The 22,805-nt window shown below is 43.0% G+C and overlaps 1 protein-coding gene across 1 annotated transcript; it reads left to right on the top strand.

Annotated features, from left to right (window-relative positions):
* Window positions 1–4,800: 4,800 nt before the first annotated feature.
* LOC127157356 (phosphoinositide 3-kinase adapter protein 1-like) lies at window positions 4,801–13,690 on the top strand. The gene is made up of 5 exons (XM_051100590.1): window positions 4,801–4,922; window positions 8,001–8,139; window positions 8,321–8,463; window positions 11,887–12,001; window positions 13,548–13,690. Exons 2-5 carry the CDS (start codon window positions 8,037–8,039, stop codon window positions 13,688–13,690), a joined length of 504 nt encoding a protein of 167 aa, XP_050956547.1. The 5' UTR covers window positions 4,801–4,922; window positions 8,001–8,036.
* Window positions 13,691–22,805: the final 9,115 nt, after the last annotated feature.

The following is a 22,805-nucleotide window of genomic DNA, read 5'->3' on the forward strand; positions in this document are numbered from 1 at the left end:
AAAGTTGAGAGGGCAAATAAAAACGTTTTGTCAAGTTGAGACAGTAAAACTTAAAATAAAACTTAAAAAAATGAATTAACTAAACTGTGAAATATTTTGTTACAGTGTAGTTATCAGTTTAGAAGCTGCAATTGCTTTTTAAAAATTATTTTAAATTATCGGTTGGTTGTATTAACTATTACGAAAACATTTGAGAGTTTTGTGTAGAGTGTTTTGAGAAAATTATGCGCATTATTTGTAATTTGTATGAAATGAATAAAAACATAAAGTCTGTTTACAACAATTACAAGGTGTTGAGATCACTGTCTTAACTGTTTTGAGAACAGTGACCTGAATTTGGAGAAATGTGTCAAATTGACTGAGAAAAACTGTAATACAACCAATACTTTATAATATCTGAAAAAATCAGTTGTAGCTCATTTTATCTGTTTTTACATAAATCACAAACATTTATATATAATTCAAAATATAATATAATATAATATATTATATTATATTTGCAATAAAAAAAGATACATACACACACTCAAAAAACATACACACACTCAAAAGAAATCACACCTAAGTTTGGTTAATGTACCCAAAAAAAAAAAAAAAGGAAAAATACACACACATATGTACAGTGGGTGCGGAAAGTATTCAGACCCCCTTAAATTTTTCACTCTTTGCAGCCATTTGCTAAAATCATTTAAGTTCATTTTTTTTTCCTCATTAATGTACACACAGCACCCCATATTGACAGAAAAACACAGAATTGTTGACATTTTTTTTGCAGATTTATTAAAAAAGAAAAACTGAAATATCACATGGTCCTAAGTATTCAGACCCTCTGTTCAGTATTTAGTAGCACCCTTTTGATCTAATACAGCCATGAGTCTTTTTGGGAAAGATGCAACAAGTTTTTCACACCTGGATTTGGGGATCCTCTGCCATTCCTCCTTGCAGATCCTCTCCAGTTCTGTCAGGTTGGATGGTAAACGTTGGTGGACAGCCATTTTTAGGTCTCTCCAGAGATGCTCAATTGGGTTTAAGTCAGGGCTCTGGCTGGGCCATTCAAGAACAGTCACGGAGTTGTTGTGAAGCCATTCCTTCGTTATTTTAGCTGTGTGCTTAGGGTCATTGTCTTGTTGGAAGGTAAACCTTCGGCCCAGTCTGAGGTCCTGAGCACTCTGGAGACGGTTTTCGTCCAGGATATCCCTGTACTTGGCCGCATTCATCTTTCCCTCGATTGCAACCAGTCGTCCTGTCCCTGCAGCTGAAAAACACCCCCACAGCATGATGCTGCCACCACCATGCTTCACTGTTGGGACTGTATTGGACAGGTGATAAGCAGTGCCTGGTTTTGTCCACACATACCGCTTAGAATTAAGGCCAAAAAGTTCTATCTTGGTCTCATCAGACCAGAGAATCTTATTTCTCACCATCTTGGAGTCCTTCAGGTGTTTTTTAGCAAACTCCATGCGGGCTTTCATGTGTCTTGCACTGAGGAGAGGCTTCCGTCGGGCCACTCTGCCATAAAACCCCGACTGGTGGAGGGCTGTAGTGATGGTTGACTTTCTACAACTTTCTCCCATCTCCCGACGCTCAGCCACAGTGATCTTTGGGTTCTTCTTTACCGCTCTCACCAAGGCTCTTCTCCCCCGATAGCTCAGTTTGGCCGGACGGCCAGCTCTAGGAAGGGCTCTGGTCGTCCCAAACGTCTTCCATTTAAGGATTATGGAGGCCACTGTGCTCTTAGGAACCTTAAGTGCAGCAGAAATTTTTTTGTAACCTTGGTCAGATCTGTGCCTTGCCACAATTCTGTCTCTGAGCTCTTCAGGCAGTTCCTTTGACCTCATGATTTTCATTTGCTCTGACATGCACTGTGAGCTGTAAGGTCTTATATAGACAAGTGTGTGGCTTTCCTAATCAAGTCCAATCAGTATAATCAAACACAGCTGGACTCAAATGAAGGTGTAGAACCATCTCAAGGATGATCAGAAGAAATGGACAGCACCTGAGTTAAATATATGAGTGTCACAGCAAAAGGTCTGAATACTTAGGACCATGTGATATTTCAGTTTTTCTTTTTTAATAAATCTGCAAAAATGTCAACAATTCTGTGTTTTTCTGTCAATATGGGGTAATGTGTGTACAGTAATGAGGAAAAAAAAAAGAACTTTAATGATTTTAGCAAATGGCTGCAATATAACAAAGAGTGAAAAATTTAAGGGGGTCTGAATACTTTCTGTACCCACTGTATATGTATATGTATATGTGTGTGTGCGTGTGTGTGTGTGTGTGCGTGCGTGCGCATAAGTGTACATGTATATCTATCTATCTGTATGTCTATCTATCTATCTATCTATATACACATATGTGTATGTATTTTTATAATATTTAGAAACAAGTGTGAAGAATTTTAAATTATTATGTGTAAACGATAACAGTCGTGTTGCAGTTGTGCTTAACTTTTGCTTTCTTGTGTTTAGGGTTTTGGATCACAAGTTCATCACAGAGCAAATTGTGTCTTAATGAGTGAGAATATGTTTAGAGTTTTGCAAAAAGAGTGCATGAGATCTGCAAACAGTGTCTAAACTGCCTAAACTTGTTTAAGGTTTTGCAGAAAGAGTGATTTATTTGACAAATTGGTTTAGGCTATTGAGAATTTGGTTTAGAGAATGGGGTTTAGTGTTTTATCAAATGTGAAAAACTGTAAAATAAGTTTGTGTTTAGATAGCTGTGTTAATTATTTTGAGAGCAAATACATTTCGTTAGAGAAATGTGTCAAAACGATTAAGAAAAACTGTAATAATGATATTGCTGATGTATGTAGAGATAACACCATAAAGTCATTAATAAAAAAAAAAGTCAATTTTGCAGGAAACATCTTGGGTTACTTGACTATAACCCTGCTCCCTTAAAAAGCGGGAATGAGATGCTGTGTATCAATACGCTAATGAGAACATTCTTTGTTCGACCGGTTGTGAAGAATGTGTGTCAAACAAGCCAAGAATTGGCTTAAATAACCTCGGTAGGTGACGTATTTGATTACGTGCACCTGAGGGTTATAAATAAATGTGAATCGAACACACCTGCAGGTTATGCCTTTGTCTGAAAGGACATCCAGGCACGCCTGCAGTGCGGCATTGAGGCGCAGCATCTCGTTCCTGCTTTTTAAGGGAACAGGGTTACTGTCACGAACCCACTCCTGAACGTCAGTCTGCTTGCCACCAGAGGTCGCTTTGACATTCACATCTCACTGACTGTTACACCTCATAACTCGGACTACATTTCCCATCAGCCATTGTGGCCATCACCTGCGTCCAGTCAGAGACACTATATAAACCCCGGTCTTCCTGTCACTTATGGCCGAGTATTGGATTGCGTTTAGCACACTTGATGTGTTAGCAACTGTACAGAGCCTGTTAGTCAGTTCAGTCGTGTTTCCTAGCCTAGTCTGGTCTAGTCTTGTTCCTAGTCATCCGAGTCTTGATCCCTCGCATTGTTATATCGTCTTGTCTGACTCGCTGCCTGCTTTTTGTATCTCTCGCCTGTCTGGATTATTCTATTTCCTCGCCCTTCGGATAACGTTCGCCGTGGATCGACCCTCGCCTGTGTCATGGACTACTCTTTTGTCTTGCTGTCTATACTCCTGTTAGTCGATGTCTGATCCTGCCTGTCTGACCATGTCTTTGTCTCATCCAGTTAATAAAAGTTTGCAAATGGATCCGCCCGCCTCACGCTTCATTCCTCACTCCGTAACAGTTACAGTCAAGTAACCCGAGATGTTTCCTGCAAAACTGACTTCTTTTTTTTTTTTTTTTTTTTTTTTTAATGACTTTATGGTGTTATCTCTACATACATCAGCAATATCATTATTACAGTTTTTCTCAATTGTTTTGACACATTTCTCTAAAGAAATGTATTTGCTCTCAAAATAAGTAACCCGAGACGTTCCCTACCAAAAGCTACACTTGATGCTGCGTATCAATACGCTAATGAGAAAGAGAATACCAACGCTGCCGCACTGGAAGTGTCTTGGTCCCTCAAGGTTGTGTAGTGTGTGCACACAAACATTGAACATTGTTCTCAGGGGCCAGACATGAAGGTTCCAGAGCTCTGGCCGGGGATGAAATACTGTCCCCTGCACCTGAGATAGATCTCTTCTAACCAGAATCGCCCACGGTCACCTACCTAGGTTATTTAAGCCAATTCTTGGCGTATCTGACACACATTCTTCACAACCAGTCAAACAAAGAATGTTCTCATTAGCGTATTGATACACAGCATCGAGTGTAGCTTTTGGTAGGGAACAGGTCAACAGGGATAAGATTTAAATACCAGAATAATGTGATTCCTCAGTGTATCATGTGTCAGCATTCTTACAGCTGCATTCTGAATTCTTTGTTGAAAGTCAGGGATGTCCAGACTTGGTCCTCGAGGGCCACTGTCTTGCAGAGTTTAGCTCAGGTGTTTAAACACACCTGAACCATGCTGATCAAGGTCTTACTAGACATACTAGAACCTTCCAGGCAGATGTGTTGAGGCAAGTTGGAGCTAAACTCAGCAGGACAATGGCTTTCCATGACTGACTTTGGACACCCTTGTTGTAAGTGTTTAATAGTGCTCTTTGGCAAGCCAGTCAAAACAATGCTGCAGCAGTCAAGTCTATATGTTCAGATGAACAAAAATTAATTTCATAACTTGCCACTAAATGTCTGTCAGGCCAGAGATATTAGGCCTATTTGTCTGAGCGTCTACATATTTCCTTAAAGCTTATGGGCAGTAGTTCAGTAATACAGTGTTTTTTCCCAGGTGGACAGGTATCAGCAGTGGATGGAAGATTAGTCCAGGAGCTGAAAGTGCAGAAAAAACTGTCTAGTGGTACTCTTGTCGCAAATCAGTCTTTACTGGTTCTACCCAGCCGTGTACCATGTGAGGTGAGACACACAAAAGTGTCCTTTCTTTGTAATTTACCTTCTTATGGCCAATTCTATATATTTAATTTAGGGGTAAACTATCCCTTTAAGCATTTAACAGGTAACCACAATAAAATGGCATTAGCAGAATTGTATATATGACTTTTTTACCACTCAAAAATGCTTGGTTTTGATATTTGAGATTACTGCTATACCTTACTAGCCTTACTTTTAAAGTGCCACTCAAGTATTAGATAAGAATCGAACAGCTGCCCAGCATCTTATCTAATTGTTATCTAATACTTGAGTGGCAATTCGAAGAGCACTCTATGTTACTCTGTGATATGCTGGGTACACACCACAAGATAATTGGGTCGATTTCTACCGACAATCCTAGATAATGTCCCAATTATCTTGGTGGTTCTAAAGATTATTTTATCAGATTTTCCTGTGGTGTGAGGTGTGTTAAGAGTGACTGAATCTCAGAGGAACGTCGGATCCCCCCCGATTACGAATCGTAAATAGATCAGAAATCCTGATGTGTGGGGGAACCCCAAGGGCAAATGTGCATACGATCTGGAGGTTATCAAGTGAAACGAAACAATATTCAATCAGAAAGTTAGCTCCCATAAAATGGAAGCATAACAAACACAGTTCTTCCATGACAACTCTCGGAAGATTTTAGCATGGTAATGGATATTACAATGTTAATGTATTTGGTCTTGGCGGAATAGATCTGCTATGCTGCTGCTGAACTGCTGCTGCTGTTGGTTATTGCTGTAGTTGTAGATTATTGCTGCTGCTGCAAGCAAGTACAGGAACTTGCTACTGCCAAAGCATATGGCGATACATGCTGGGAGTTTTTAACATAGACATAGACATACTGCTGCTGCACAGTAGCATGGAGCTGGGGAAGGTGGAGGGTTTCAGAAGAACTTAAAGTGCATTGCTGCAAAAGGCTCAAGAGAATGCCAACCAGCCATTTAAAGGTAAAGGTTCAAACTCATTGGCTGCGTACGTGACATGAACCAATCAGCTTGTGCCAAGTGGTATAAGGCTGTGAATATCATCAGTTATGTTAACACCCGTCAGCCTGCGCCATCTAGAGTTGAAAGAACTAGGCATTTATCGCAATTTCTTCCTGCCAATCAGCTGCCATGGTTATTCTCAAGTCTTGAGAGATTTTGTTCACAGTCGGGTTGAAAATCTGTTGATGTGTAGTGTGCAGCGATGTGACAGACAGGACACCACACATCAACAGATTTTCAACCCGACTGTGAACAAAAAACTATAGAAGCAAAATGGTTAAATCTATGATTTTTTGGTCCTCATGTTTGTGGTCACTCACATTTTTAAGATTTTTAACATCTTTTAGTGTGTACCCAGCATCAGCAAATGCTTAACACTGCAATCTAACTATCTAACTGAGAGCTCTTTACAGTGTACAGGTCCTTCTCAAAAAATTAGCATATTGTGATAAAGTTCATTATTTTCTGTAATGTACTGATAAACATTAGACTTTCATATATTTTAGATTCATTACACACAACTGAAGTAGTTCAAGCCTTTTATTGTTTTAATATTGATGATTTTGGCATACAGCTCATGAAAACCCAAAAATCCTATCTCAAAAAATTAGCATATCATGAAAAGGTTCTCTAAACGAGCTATTAACCTAATCATCTGAATCAACTAATTAACTCTAAACACCTGAAAAAGATTCCTGAGGCTTTTAAAAACTCCCAGCCTGGTTCATTACTCAAAACCGCAATCATGGGTAAGACTGCCGACCTGACTGCTGTCCAGAAGGCCATCATTGACACCCTCAAGCAAGAGGGTAAGACACAGAAAGAAATTTCTGAACGAATAGGCTGTTCCCAGAGTGCTGTATCAAGGCACCTCAGTGGGAAGTCTGTGGGAAGGAAAAAGTGTGGCAGAAAACGCTGCACAACGAGAAGAGGTGACCGGACCCTGAGGAAGATTGTGGAGAAGGACCGATTCCAGACCTTGGGGGACCTGCGGAAGCAGTGGACTGAGTCTGGAGTAGAAACATCCAGAGCCACCGTTTACAGGCGTGTGCAGGAAATGGGCTACAGGTGCCGCATTCCCCAGGTCAAGCCACTTTTGAACCAGAAACAGCGGCAGAAGTGCCTGACCTGGGCTACAGAGAAGCAGCACTGGACTGTTGCTCAGTGGTCCAAAGTACTTTTTTTCGGATGAAAGCAAATTTTGCATGTCATTCAGAAAAATCAAGGTGCCAGAGTCTGGAGGAAGACTGGGGAGAGGGAAATGCCAAAATGCCTGAAGTCCAGTGTCAAGTACCCACAGTCAGTGATGGTCTGGGGTGCCATGTCAGCTGCTGGTGTTGGTCCACTGTGTTTTATCAAGGGCAGGGTCAATGCAGCTAGCTATCAGGAGATTTTGGAGCACTTCATGCTTCCATCTGCTGAAAAGCTTTATGGAGATGAAGATTTCATTTTTCAGCACGACCTGGCACCTGCTCACAGTGCCAAAACCACTGGTAAATGGTTTACTGACCATGGTATTACTGTGCTCAATTGGCCTGCCAACTCTCCTGACCTGAACCCCATAGAGAATCTGTGGGATATTGTGAAGAGAAAGTTGAGAGACGCAAGACCCAACACTCTGGATGAGCTTAAGGCCGCTATCGAAGCATCCTGGGCCTCCATAACACCTCAGCAGTGCCACAGGCTGATTGCCTCCATGCCACGCCGCATTGAAGCAGTCATTTCTGCAAAAGGATTCCCGACCAAGTATTGAGTGCATAACTGAACATAATTATTTGAAGGTTGACTTTTTTTGTATTAAAAACACTTTTCTTTTATTGGTCGGATGAAATATGCTAATTTTTTGAGATAGGAATTTGGGGTTTTCATGAGCTGTATGCCAAAATCATCAATATTAAAACAATAAAAGGCTTGAACTACTTCAGTTGTGTGTAATGAATCTAAAATATATGAAAGTCTAATGTTTATCAGTGCATTACAGAAAATAATGAACTTTATCACAATATGCTAATTTTTTGAGAAGGACCTGTATAAGTAAAATAGAATATTGCCATGATGTATGTCTTCACAGAATCCAGTGGAGATCTTCATTCTTCTGCAGGAGGCCATGGCCAGCACAGATGCAGAGGTGGAATTCAGTGGGAACAAGCAGCGAGTGAGAGTGAAACCTGTAAACTGGAATGAGTGCACACTGAGTGTGACTGCACCTGGTAAAAAATAATCTACATAGATGCTTAAAATTTAAACTGCAAGGGTGTAGAAAATGTCATGGTTGCATGTCGGATGCTACAAAAATGAACTGTTCCAAACCTGTTGTTCTTGGTGAGCTATTCCTTAAGGAAACTGACATACAGTATTATTCTTTAATGGTAATATAATCTGTGTTTGCAGATTTTACTGCTGGAGATGTGATAGTAACACTTTACAATAAAGGCCTGGTGAAAGGTAATGCCTACTTACAATACTACACCATCATGGAAGATATCGCTCACTTCATTCAGCAAGCTGCAGATCCTGTGAAGTTTATGTGCCAGGTAAGCACATGTCTGGTTTAAGTGTTAACCCACATTCTTAACCCTCAAGCATCCTTCGTATAACAGCCTTAATTTGGACACGAAGTTCTCAGTGTCACACACACACACACACACACACACAGGAGAAGACGAGATGTGAGTGACAATTCAAACCAGCATTTATTTTACAACTGATGAAACACACAGAGGTGTGTGAATAGATGGCTTAGCTGACAGTTCTTGTAATGTGGAGCGATGAAAGTCCAATAAGAGAGCCACGTCGAATACGGAGAGCAGGGGAGAGTTCAACAAAGGGGAAACACATGGGAAGGAGCAAAGGTAGCCAGGTGCGAACGGTAGACCCAACAAGAAATGACTGGCAGATTGTCCTATTTAAAGGGTGTGGCTGATTGAAGTCAGGTGCACATGATTAGAACTCCGGTGATGATGAACGGGTGGGTGGTGATCCGGGTGACGTGGCAGGTGAATGCCTGACACTCAGGTGTGATCCCATTTTTATTTTTATTTTTTTTTTAATAAATGTCATATCACTGTCTTCGATAAAATAAAATGATCAATTTAAGCAGTTTATTTTGTGATTTTTAAAAAATTTACCTCTGAAAGTACTATATATATGTAAAATATGATTATTTTTATGTTATATTTAATATTTCTTATGCTTTAGTAAATAAAATAAAATAAGTTCAGACAGCCAAAACCTAAAATTTTGGTGACTTTGGTGACATCTGGAGACATATGATGGTATACATACATATATACATATATATATATATATATATATATATATAATATTATGTTATATATTAGATTTTATCATAAGTTAAAATTGTAGAACCTAACAAGTAGCATGTTCCAGACATTATTTGTTTGGAATCATCAACATACCTTGGAGTAGGACTTTGAAGTGTGTGTGTGCACTTGTGCGCACAGTGGCTGATTGGCATTAAAAAAAAGCTCAGTCATTGGCTCCAGTTATTTGGTTTTGTATGAGTGACTGACTGGTTTTATTTGACAAAATTAAAAATAAAAAACTTGCTGTGTTATAGGCTCATTCAGTGCTTTGTACATGTGTTTGTGTGATTGTGTGTGAGTGTGAGCCACAATGAGAATGTTGTATAGGCTCCCCCCCTTTATTTATGTGTATGTATGATCTGCATTGTGTTGTATTTATTGATTTTTATTAGACAACTAAAAAAAAAATGCTTTGAATTTCACATTTTGGTCCACAGATTTTCCCCCCAACCACTTAACTTTGTTGAATTGAGTTTCTTGTGTGTGTGTGTGTGTGTTTTCAGGTGGCAAACTTGTAGCCTAGTCTTGTACCGCTTAGATTAAGGAAACTATATATATGTATATAAAAAAAGAAATTCCCAAATTTGTCCCAAAGGATGCTTGAGGGTTAAACAAATTGTCTTCAATAATTTCAGAATTGTCTTCAATAATAATAATAATAATAATAATAATAATAATAATAATAATAATATAAAATATGCAAACTTTCCAGCTTTTAAATGTGAATTTGATGTAATGTTTAATTTTTTTTATTTAAACCTAAAACATTTAAGCAAATCAGCATTTATTACAATCTTAAGTGTCACAGATGGGACAGATAGGAATGATTTTGTAGATCTAAATGGAAACCGTAGTTATGCAAATAAATTATGAAGCTGAAAACTTGTTAGCTTAAACTTAAACTTGTTTGCTGTCTAGTGCTGGTTGTGAGGAGTGTTGCTACAGTCTTCCATTTCCCAACGAGGGTTTTTTAAAACAAATTAAAAGGAATTACTCTTAAGCCTAATCTTTTATAGTCTTGCAAAGATTTATTGTACCTGTATTGTCATAGGCTCATATGTATATTGTACAAAAAAAAAAAAAAAAAAAAAAATATATATATATATATAGATACAGATATAGATAGATATAGTCACACTTCATTGGAATTAGCATGCATGAAATGCAGAGTAAACGTCACAGGTCTTTAATTCAACAATCTCAGGAAAAAACATAACAGGAACTCTGGTAGACACAGGCAAAACGACAGGTACATCCGACAAACACAGACTGCACAGAATGGGGCTTTTAAACACAGTACAATGAGGAGCAGACAGACCACATATGGGCATGGAGGACATAAGAGGAACAATGGGGCAAAAAACAGACAAAACAGGTCCATAATCCTGACATATCGCCCCCTCCCGGAAAGGCACATCCTCGCGCCGTCAACACCAACAGAAGAAAGCAAAGATGGAATCTTGGGAGGAGGCTCGGGAGGAGGACGACGAATAGAGTCCATGAGGCAGATGATGGAGGGAGGAACCATGGAGGAAACAGGAGGAACTAGGGCGGACCAGATGGAGGGAGGAGCCAAGAAGACAACAGAAGGGACTTGGAGCAGGAGGAGCCAGATGGGACCCAGGCCACAGCCATGATAACGGTCCAAGGTGGAGCCAATGGAGGAAGGAACCATGGAGGAGGAAGGGTGGAGGGTTGGCGGAGCCTGATGGAGCAAGAGGGACGGAGGGACAAGGCAAAGCTGGAGGAGTGGATTCCTGAGGCGCAGGATGGTCGATGACAGAACAAGGCGGAGCCGGAGGGACGAGGGAGCCCGGTGGAGTCAGTGGACTGCCGGGCCACTGCAGAGAGGAGGAAGCTAGGGGACATGATGGAACCACTGAGCCAGAGACAAAGCCCTTCCCTGAGTCAAAGCCGTCTGGTCCTACCCGGAACCTGCACCCACTGTCCGGTCCACTACCATTCTTCCTCAGCTGGTCTGACCGATCAGTCAAGCACTCAATCGGCTATCCTGTGGTCTCCTCATCTGCCAGCTCCTCCATGGTCTCTTCCTCCCTCTACTCCCCCTTGTACTCTTCCAGTCCCCTGGGACCTGTATTTTTGTTTAATCCTCCTTTATCCCAGAGTTTTTGTAACTGCTGCAAATAAATCCTGCTTCTACTCTATTTGTTGCAGCCAACTGTAATAATGCACCCTTTGACTGACTGCATATTAGACTGGATGCAATACAGACAAATTCTGAATAGATTTAAAATATGATAATATAATGATAAAATATAATAACCATAACTTGACTACATCTTAAGGGCACTTATTAATTATACACAAAGGTATAAGGTATTTGGTCAGTGTTAAAATATCCCAGCACTGAATATATAGACATAGCTATATGTGAGTCATTTGTACTATAGCTTCATTCCACTAAAAAGTGGCTCTGAGGTGTTTTCAAAACTTGTCTGTTTGAGCATCTTGTCCAGACCGACATGCCAGCAATGGTTCAACCAATGTAGTGACTTCGCAACAGGGCCGTATATTTGTCTGCATTTTGCATTTTGGTTTAGTGATGATAGTGGCACACTCTTCAGCTTTAAATATTTTCTTAAGGTTTATAATGTTTCTTATGTTTTGAAGGCTTTTCAGGTGTCTTCCTTGGAGAAGCTTGATCAAACTCTGGCTTCTTGTTTGATGCGGAAAATGCCGACAGGAGGTTTTCAGGGCCTGCAGTGTGATCAGTCTCTTGCTGGAGGTAAGGGCTTCTTTAGTTCTGTTTAGCTCTTTTAACCCATTTTAGTTCTTACCCACTGTTTGCAGATTTCTAGAGCATTATTTCCATTTCTAGAGCAGCACAAAAAGGATAATGCTATCAGCACTTTATTTTACAGGCTGTTATAGACATGAATAAATTATGAAGAGAAGCTGCCTCACCCCACAGAAGGGCATTACTGTGCATTTGTTCCTTTGTGTGCCTTCCTGCCCACATACACACAGTGTGACCTAGATTCACTGCAGTTTAACACAGAGCAATTGGCAATGTTATTGTGTATGCACACAAAATATAGTCTTCATACCAATGCTCAGTAAAAAGTAACTAAGAAACAAGTATAACTTTATCTCAACCTTCACTGAAAATGCAAAATGTTGTTAGACAAATGTTAAGAATGTTGTCATTCTTAAAGTGCAGTCATATTTATCATTGCTCAGGAAAATTTTGTGGGCAAAGTAATTTCAGTAGGAATATGCACAGATTGGGAGTTTTATGCGAGAGCCAAAAAAAAGATTTTTCCTTGATTACACTTCTAAAAGACATTATTTTAGAAATTATAAAACTTCTAAAGACATTGTTTACAATAACTGCTGAAGTTAAACTCAAAATTAACCCAATTCACTTTATTTAGATATATTGTCATACCCCTGGACTATTTGTATTGTTTTTTTCTCTCATGTGCCCATATATAGTTTTCCTGTTCCTGCCCTCACTGTGTCGTCATTAGTTAACCTTGTATCACCTGTGTAATAATTAAGTTCATTGTAATCACCTGTCTTTATAAGTTGCTTTCAGTTCAGTGTTTGTCGTCCGGTCTCATCTATGTGTACGTGTGTTCCTGCCCTGCTTGTGGATTTACCCATTTGGAATATTGTGGTAAGGTTCGTAAAAGGGAAGGAAGAAGTCAGAGTCGGTGTGACTGAGGCTCGTGGTTTTTTTTATTCTAAAAATCACAGTTCAAAATAAAGTGTGCGCTCTTGTGCGTAACCGGCAACACAAATACACAACTATACTTGGCAAAACTCTGTTGAGCAGTTCAGTCTCCTGGCCATGAGTCCTCAGTCTGTTTCTCTCCCTTCTTCCCCCATTCTCCCATGGCCTCTTACGGTCTCCCCACGCCAATCACTGTAAGGAGAAACAGGTGGATGTCATTTTGCACTTGACCTACTTTCTCACCGCTCGTCTCTGACCGCTCTCTCCCGCTGCAGTCTCCGCTAAACCACACCCCCCTCGCCACATACCCCCACTGCCTGGGGAGCCGTCTGGCCTGCATTTCTGGAGAGAAAGTCGGCCATAGCCATCTGCGCCCCCAGCCTGTGGACCAACTTGTATTTATAGGGCTTGAGAGCTAGATAACAACGGGTGATCTGCGCATTGGTATCTTTCATGCGGTGGAGCCATTGCAGGGGTGCGTGGTCTGAACAGAAAGTGAATTCCCGACCCAGGAGATAATAGCAGAGAGTGAGAATGGCCCAACGGATGGCTAGACATTCTTTTTCAATGGTGCTGTACATTGTCTCTCTCTTAGAGAGCTTGCGACTGATGTACAGCACTGGCCAGGACCGCTCCAAGCCCTCTGTCCTATGCGTCCGTCTGCAGCAAGAAAGGGAGAGAGAAAAATCAGGAGAGTGTAACAGCGCCCGCCACACAGAGCAGCCTTTACCTGGATGAAAGCCTGCTGGCACAGCTCCGTCCACTGGACGGGATCTGGTGCCTCCTTTTTAGTGAGATCAGTCAGCGAGCTGGTGAGGTCCAAATAATTGGGTATAAACCTTCTATAATATCCCGCTAGCCCCAAGAACTGTCTCACCTCCTTTTTGGTCTTGGGTCTTGGGCAGGTCGCAATCGCTGCTGTTTTACTAATTTGGGGACGCACCTGTCCGTGACCCAAGTGGAAGCCCAGATACCTAACCTCCACACGCCCAATTGCACACTTCTTTGGGTTAGCCGTCAGCCCCGCCCCCCTCAGCACTCTTAGTAAGGCCCACAGATGCTCCATATGCCGCTGCCAGTCATTACTATAGATGATAATATCATCTAAATAGGCTGCAGCATATGCAGCATGGGGCCACAGAATTTTGTCCATGAGGCGCTGAAAAGTGGCTGGGGCCCAGAATAACCGAAGGGAAGCGTTACGAATTGGTGTAATCCAAATGGCGCTGTGAAGGCTGCTTTTTCTTTGGATAGAGGTGATAAGGGGATCTCCCAGTATCCTTTAGTTAAATCCAGTGTCGAATAAAATCGAGCTGTACCTAGCCAATCAAGCAATTCATCAACCCGCGGCATTGGATATGTTTTGAATTTCGACACAGCATTCACCTTCCGACAATCCACACAGAACGGTACAGAGCCGCCCGTTTTAGGTACTAAAACTATTGGGCTTGCCCAGTCACTGTGGGATTCCTATATTACTCCCATCTCCAGCATTGCCTCTAATTCCGTCTGAACCACTTTTTTCTTGTATTCAGGTAAGCGATATGGTCGGGAACGAACCACCACTCCCAGCTCCATCCCAATATGGTGCTGTATGAGGTCCGTTCGACCAGGCAGGGGCGAGAACATGTTACAGTTCTGTAATTTAGCTATATTATCAGTGAGCTGGGAGGGCGAAAAGTGATCTCCTCCAAGGGCCAGGGCTAGAGATTGAGGTCTGGTAGGAAGCTCAGGCCCGAGATCATCCTCTCCACTCACCACCATCACCAACATCACTGACTCCTCCTCCCTCCACTTTTTAAGAAGGTTGAGGTGATAAACCTGACGTGCCCTGTTCCTGTCTGAGCAAATAACCTCATAATTGAGATCTCAAAGGGTCTGACCTCAAACAGTCCTTGCCACTTGGCGAGTAATTTAGAGCTAGCTGTAGGGAGCAATACAAGAACATTTTCTCCTGGTGCAAATTTATGTAACTGGGTATCCCTGTTGTACAGCTGGCTCTGCCTGTGCTGGGCCTGTAACAAGTTCTCCATTGACAGCCACCCCAATGTGTGGAGTTTTGTTCTCAGGTCCAGCACATATTGAATTTAATTTCGTCTATCAGAAGGACCGACCTCCCAAATTTCTCTAAGGACGTCCAGCACCCCATGGGGCTGCTGCCCATAAAGAAGCTCGAAGGGGGAAAACCACGTGGAGGCTTGTGGGACCTCCCACACAGAGAACAAGAGGGGTTCAGCCATCCAGACGCCTATCCCAATTTTTGGCTGTCCGGTCCGTCTGTGGGTGGTAGACGCTGGTCTGAATCGATTTAATGCCCAATAACTCGTAAAGCTTGTGTAATGTATGTGACATGAACGCCATGCCTTGGTCAGTGAGAATCTCTTTTTGGGATTCCCACTTGGGAGATTAGCCAAAACAGTGCGTCCGCTACACTTTTCGCTGAAATGCTGCTAAGCACAACTGCCTCCGGGTATTGAGTTGCATAGTCCACTAGCACTAATGCAAAATGATGCTTGCGTGTGATCGTTCTCATGGCCCGATGAGGTCCATTCCAATTCTTTCGAAGGGGACCTGCATTAAGGGAAGAGGGCGCAAAGGCGCTTTTGGGGTGGCCGGTGGATTTACCAGCTGACATTCACTACAACAAAAGAATCTGGTTATGAGACAATTTAGTGTTGCTGCTTGCCCTAAATGTCCCGCCATTGGGTTGCAGTGAGCTGCCTGGAATAACATTTACCTACGGCTTTTAGGTACTAATAACTGGGTTGTATCTTGTTTTGTTTGAGCGTTTTGCGTCACTCGATACAACCGATCTTTAATTATAGTAAAATAGAGATGGGAGAGTGGGCGAGCTGGTTGGAGAGGCTGCCTGTTGATGGACTGGACCTGCTCAAATGCACGTTTTAATGTTTCATCCTGGGACTGTTCCAGGGGAAAATCATCACACTCAGGGAGGTTTAGCCTCTCGTTCACGCTCCATTCCCCCAGCGCAGGGTCCCGTGGTCCCGGTTCAACCTCTCCCACCCCAACCACCCCACCCTCCTGCTTTCTCTCTCTGCAGGAGACATCCGCACATAAATACCCCAGTAATTGACTAAATGCCAGCCAATTCGTTCCCAGAATTAGCGGATGTCGTGGGTGCGGGTTAACTGCAACCTCTACTCTATGCTATTGCCCCCGAAATTGGATAATAGCGTAATTAGAGGGTATTTTACCACATCCCCGTGCACGCACCGTGCCGTAACCATGCAGCTTTTATCCAATGCCTCGGACTGAATCAGGCTTTGATGAATTGAGGTCTGGTTACACCCCGAGTCCACCAAAGCCCGATAGGTACCCCCCTTAATACTCACAGTTATTTGGTACAGGCCAGCTTGATCGGAGGCAGCCTGCGGAGCGTCCAGGACCCGAATCAGTGCCCTCACCTCCATTACGGGGCACCGATCGATGAAATGCCCGGGGTCCCCGCAACGCCAGCAGGCCGGCCCAGACTTCCCCACCACTCTAGGGGCAGGAAGTGGGTCAAGGGGCTGACGTGGAGAGAGCGGAGAAAAAGGAACTGCGGCAGCCCCCGCACCAGCTAGCCCCGCCCCCCTTGGCAGAGCCTTTGGGCCAGCGGTAGTCTCGGACAGTTTTCCCCCCCGCCCCCGGGGTTGGACTCGAGGAGGAAGGTTCAGGTGGGACCTAGGAAACGGGACAGGTCGAGAGGAGGAAGAGGGAGAAGAAAGAGCGAGAGAAACAGCTGGCAAAGTTTCACTGACTCCTGGGCACGCCACCATCTGGTCCTCCGCCATCTGGATGGCCAGGTCCAGTGACGTCGGGCGGTGGCACTGGACCCACTCCACCGTCTTCCTTGGGAGAGGAACAGCACCACTCGGTCGAGCACCACTCAGTCGAGCATCTGCTCGACGTCGCCTCCCCCGGCCAGCAGCCACTTGCGGCAGGTATCCCGGAACTGTTGTGCCAAGAGGAAGGACCGGCTGCTCTTGTCCAGCTCCAGCGACTGGAACCGCTGGCGGTGTTCCTCTGGGCTTAGGCCGACCCGTTGGAGGATGGCACGTTTCAGATCGGTGAAGACCAGGAGGTTCTGCACAGGCAACTGTTGGGCCGCCACCAGCGCCTCCCCTGAGAGCAGTGGAATGAGACGTACTGGCCAATGCTCCTGTGGCCAGCCACATGCCTCAGCCGATTTTTCGAACAGGTCGATCACCTAGATTCCTAGGTGACGGCCCTCCAGCCCGGCCCTCCTGGTCCATCCCGCTCCGGAACAGCTCACGGTCCTCCTGCTGTGCTTGTACCAGCACATGTCGTCCCGCATGTCGAGGAGCACCTGATGATGTTCTTGGTGGAGTCCCGCGAGCGACTGAATGACCTCCGCAAATGGCGAAGTTGGTGGTGACTGCATGATCGCTTTGGCCAGGCTTCTTCCTCCCGGGTTTTGGCACCAGTGTGGTAAGGTTCGTAAGAGTGTGTGACTGAGGCACGTGGTCATTTTATTCGGAAAATCACAGTTCAAAATAAAGTGTGCGCTCTTGTGCGTAACTGGCAACACAAATACACAACTATACTTGGCAAAACTCTGTTGAGCAGTTCAGTCTCCTGGCCACAAGTCCTCAGTCTGTTTCTCTCCCTTCCTCCCCCATGGTCTTTTACGGTCTCCCCACGCCAATCACTGTAAGGAGAAACAGGTGGATGTCATTTCGTACTTGACCTACTTTCTCACTGCTCGTCTCCGACCGCTCTCTCCCGCTGCAGTCTCCGCTAAACCACACCCCCCTCACCACAAATATATTGAAGACCTTTGATTTCATTGACCTTTGTCTTTGTGCTTATCCTGCACACGTAGTTGTAACAGATATCACATGGCCATTTATTTAATGCATGTTACTGGTCTTACTGTGCATGATTCTTTTGTGCATGTTATTTCTAATAATAATAATAATAATAACTTGGCTGGGTGACCCCCAACATGTTCATTAGATTCAATAGCCTTCATGTTCTCCTGTATTCTCACCTTAAACGGGTAGAAGCACCGAGAGGTCCCCAGTTAGTGTCGGCTTACTAAACTGCTCCAGAGCATCCGTACTGTAGACCCTGTTGAGCTCCTCTGTCCCTTTTGGCAGCCAGAAATGGCGGAGCGTCCGGTGCCAGGCCCTCACTTGATAAATCCGTGAGAACCGGTAGAGGGCTGGGTTCCATATGTAGTGACCTGAGTGGATCCCATATGTGTAAATTCCACGGTATAACTAACAGCCTGTGTTTCCCTGGCAGATTGCTCTGCTATCCTCAGAGGGCTATAATCTCCTCTAATCTTCCATATGTACCTAAATGGTTATTCATGTGTGCAAGTGCTTCCGAAACCTCCTTCGGTAAGGATGGGGCACATCCCGGTTGCAAGTAAAACGGGTACGTTTCCAGTGTTATCCAATCTTACTGAGTGGGTAGTGCTAAGTCAACAGCGACTGGCCTTCCTGGTGCAAGCACTGGCCTACTCTCTAACTCTCTAAGGGGCACAGCAGGCTCACACAGGACACTGGAAGGGGCAGCATTGGTAGGGATCCCAGTTTGTTGGTCACCGACGTGACGTAGAGTGTGACCAACTGAAAGGGAAGGTCTTGGTTATGTATGTAACCCTGGTTCCCTGAAAGAGTGAACAGAGACATCCTATCCCATCACCACAGCTGCTGTACCACCGCTGAGCGGCTGGGTCACCAACTCGGCTTCTCAGCAAAAACCTGAGTATGCGTTGCACCTGCTGCCTAATTATACTCATGCTGCAATCAGCGGCAGCTTGATGCAATCATCGCATGCCAATATGCATTGGCTCATTTAGTTGCACTCGAAGTAGATTGGCCTCTCTAAGTGAGATCCCAATTTGTTGGTCATCGACGTGGTGTCTCCATTCCCTCCTTCAGGGAAAGAGGGTTACTTATGTAATTGAGACGTTACTATACTTTTTTAAACCCTTCCCTACAACCACCTGAATGTAGTTTCACTGTTAAAAATTCCCTTTATTGTTGTGCTAAAAGGGGATGCCAGGTTATTGATTCGCTGGAGGTCTAGTAGTGACTGGAGTGACGTCTTGGGGAAGCCAATTATTGGGCGTTGGCTGAAGAATGGATGCAGAGTCATGTACACTGGTTGACGTTTTCTTGAGGTGGGCACAGACAAAGTCTGAGACACGGCTTTGCTTTATTAGGCTTTATTAGAAAATAAAGTGAAAGAAAGAAAGAAGAAAAGTGTGATAAAACTAGATGGCTTATCTTCTCATGATGGTAGAGAAGCAGCAGGCATGTGGGCCTGCAAGCATGCCAAAAGAGCGCTCAAAGAATGCAAAGCTTTAAAAACCAAAAAGCAGCAGCAGGAACAAAAAAAACAAAAACAAAAAAAAAACAAAAAACAAAAACAAAACAGGAAAATTTGTTTGTATCATGAGTTTTTAAACTGTTGGACTGTTGGCAATTCCCAAATGCCATCCTGACCAATTACACGTTGTTTTAGCTCAGGATATAGCAATGTTTCTTCTCCTCATACATACATCAACATGTTGTTTTGTTAGTCACATGATAGTAAGTTTTCCCACTCTTGCAGAGTGTAATTTAGGTATGATTTCTATAACAATAATACAGTACATTTTTACCAAGAATTGATTGATAGAAATGTTTTAAGCAGGAATTATCAATCAGACACATACCAGACATGAATAAAAGCCTATAAACTATTCAACAGTTATTCAAAAGGAAATAAACAATGAGTGATTAACACATATGGTTACAGATGTGTGGGTTACAGACATGATATTTGGTTAAGTCCTCTCAGCATCATTTTAGTATGATCTGATGTATTTATGTAAAGGCAGTCTCTGTGCCATTCTGTGAGTGGTGAGGAATTCAGTTCTGTGTGGAAGAGGTCAAAAAGGTCTTAGGAGTCTGAGTAGGGTCTCTGTCCTGTGTGGGGAAACCAATCCAGGGAAGTCTTAACTCATAATGTTCCTCCTGGTTTTACTCATGATAGCCATGTTGTGTTTGCTCTTTGACCAATAATCTTGGGTTACCTGCCTAAATTTGACAATCTTCTTCTTTAGGATTATTTGTTTTGGTTGGTTAGGTTGCTCCAGACATGTTCGTGGTAGGATTTTTGACAGATTTATGGTCCTCCTGTGGAATTCTACTCTTGGTCAGTTTTAGCACAGTTTGGATCACATTATCATTTTCTGATTTGCTCCTACACTTTTAACTTTGTCTTCATTCCAATATCAGGTGTACGCATGCAGATCATATCATTTGATTGTTGTAAAGTGCCCCTATTATGGATTTTTTTAAATTATCTTTCATGCAGTGTGTAACACAGTGTTGTAGTCGAGTCACCAACTGTCGAGTCCGAGTCGAGTCTCGAGTCCCAGTGTTCGAGTCCGAGTCCAAGTCCGAGTCACCAAAGAAGAGTCCGAGTCGAGTCCAAGTCGAGTCACCATTACCAGAGTTCGAGTCCGAGTCGAGTCTCAAGTCCCCAGTGTTCGAGTCCGAGTCGAGTCTCGAGTCCCGTATTCGAGTCTGAGAGTGCCTACATGTCTCCACTCTGGGACCTTCAAAAAACTGATAAAATGTATTAAAGAGGTTCTACATTAAACAAAAATGACACCACTGTCACAATTGCAAAGGGAGTTTATTTACTGATTTGACATATACACTTTGCAACACACTTTGCAACTTTACGACGCCATCAAAAGCATGTGTTTACTTCCATTGTTGTGAACTTCTGATTGAGAACTAGCGTAGAAAATTTACAAATTGCTTGTTTAATCATGCTGCATTTTCATGTTGCATTTTAAAAGCATCAGATTTGAAAGCATGGTACTGCTCAATCTTGCACGGTGAGGCCTCATCAAAAAGAAACCTGCATTTTACAGGACACTGTATTTTAAAGATACTTAAAACGTAAAAATCAATACGATATGCAGAGAGAGAGAGAGAGACTGTTTAATCTGACACAGTGACTATCGCAACAGACAAATATCGCAAAAATCTGATCTGGCACAGTGACTAGTAACGTTAAGTTATCAACAGACAAAAAAATGCTGTAATCTGAACCAGACATACATTAACCCTAGCTTCTTCTGTTTGTTATCATATATGCATTAGTCAATAATATTTTTTTGAAAAAAGCTAACGTTAGGCAATGGAAAGCTTTTTACTTACTTTTCTGGGTGCATCCGTGACAGGTGTCTGTTAAAGTTTGAGGTTGTCCCAGTCTTTTCCTCAATTGTGCGATTACACACACAACATTTAGCGCTGCTCTTTCCAGCATTAGAAGCAAAATTCGCGTAGCCGAACTTCACGATCCGGGGCACGTCTTTCTGCATTTTACAAATGTGAACATTTAGCCCGCGAATCATGCATCATGCATTGCACGAGCGTAAAAGTGAGTGACGTCAGTGAGTGTGTTGTCAAGCAAAGAGAGCGAGAGGTAGCAGTGTCTGTGAAGGGAGATCGCGGCCGGTCTTGGGCACGAAACAGGAAAAGTGTTTTTTTTATAACATATTTAGTCAAAAACAAAGTGATGAATGCTCAAGTCCGATTGTATATATCCTCGAGTCCGAGTCCAAGTACGAGTCATCAATCCGCGAGTCCAAGTCGAGTCACAAGTCCAGAGAGTGGATTCTCGAGTCGGACTCGAGTCCAAAGAATAGTGACTCGAGTCGGACTCGAGTCCGAGTCCAGGACTCGAGTACTCCATCACTGGTGTAACACAGCTGAATGAAAACATCCTGCAAAGTTTTAAATCTGAAAGTGCACTGTGTATGAAGTTATTGTCTCTCAAAAGAAAGACCTGACTCTGAGTCATTTAAACAGGTGATTTTTAAAATGAATCCCAAGCTGTTTCATGTTGACGTCAATATGAAATATTAGTGTCAGAAAGGCGTCAGAGAAAAAAATGTAACACCTCACTTGAGGATCCTGGGCGAAGTACAGAAGTGATAGCGAAGCAAAAACCGTGACCGACCATAAAAATTCCTTAGGACCTCCAGATGAAGCAGCGGTGGGTGAAACTAAGAGAGATCATGGAGATCCATCCAAATCCATTCATAACTGTTTTCAAACCTTAAATCTGATGCACACTACAACACGCATATTTTATACTTATTCAGAGAAATAAGTATTCCTTGTGACAGCAACGTGTAGTGCAACATCTTACACAAACTTAGCTGTTAATGGACAAATGAATGCATGCATGACAGTTCAATCTTTTCCCATCATGTTTGGACTTAATGTGTTCGTAACATTGCCAAATGCGTTCTGGTTGTGGTTTGAAAAGTGATAAATACACAGGTGAAACTTTAGTGACATTTTTCTAGCTTTGTGTTTGGACTATGCAAATAAATTCCACAGGAGGAAAGAAGGGTGGACCACCTCGTGCCCCCCTTCCCCCCCACTCTGATGGAACCAGCCAATCACAGCACGGAAACGGAGAAGCGCCAAATTGCAATCTCCTCCTCATCGGAAAGGGATAAAGGTACCCTTCCAAAAGACACTCCTTGTTCTGAGTCTCTGGCATGTCTAAGAGACACAAACAGAGCCAAAGTTCTGAGTCTGCTACCCGCGAGGGAAGGGACTATAGCAGGATACACAATTCTAAATCTGAGTCCCACAGGGGAAAGACACAACAGAAACACCCCGTTCTGAGTCTCGGTTCTGTAAGGGATGAGACAGAAACAGATCACCTTTGTTCTGAGTCTCCCATCCGGCGAGACGATAGCAGATCAACCTCAGTTCTGAGTCTGAGTTCCGAAAGGGAAAGGACTGCAACAGATCACCTTCTTCCTGAGTCTGAGTCCCATAGGGGAAAGACACTAACA

Source organism: Labeo rohita, unplaced genomic scaffold (genome assembly GCF_022985175.1).
Source record: "Labeo rohita strain BAU-BD-2019 unplaced genomic scaffold, IGBB_LRoh.1.0 scaffold_1054, whole genome shotgun sequence".
In the NCBI taxonomy this organism is placed as follows: Eukaryota; Metazoa; Chordata; class Actinopteri; order Cypriniformes; family Cyprinidae; genus Labeo; species Labeo rohita.

Excerpts from the sequence above, each read along its gene's own strand:
- LOC127157356 (XM_051100590.1), top strand. The coding sequence starts at position 8,037 with ATGGCCAGCACAGATGCAGAGGTGGAATTCAGTGGGAACAAGCAGCGA. Across the intron at positions 8,464-11,886 it reads CTGTGAAGTTTATGTGCCAG|GCTTTTCAGGTGTCTTCCTT; the intron begins GTAAGCACATGT and ends TATGTTTTGAAG. Across the intron at positions 12,002-13,547 it reads TGATCAGTCTCTTGCTGGAG|AGAGCTTGCGACTGATGTAC; the intron begins GTAAGGGCTTCT and ends TCTCTCTCTTAG.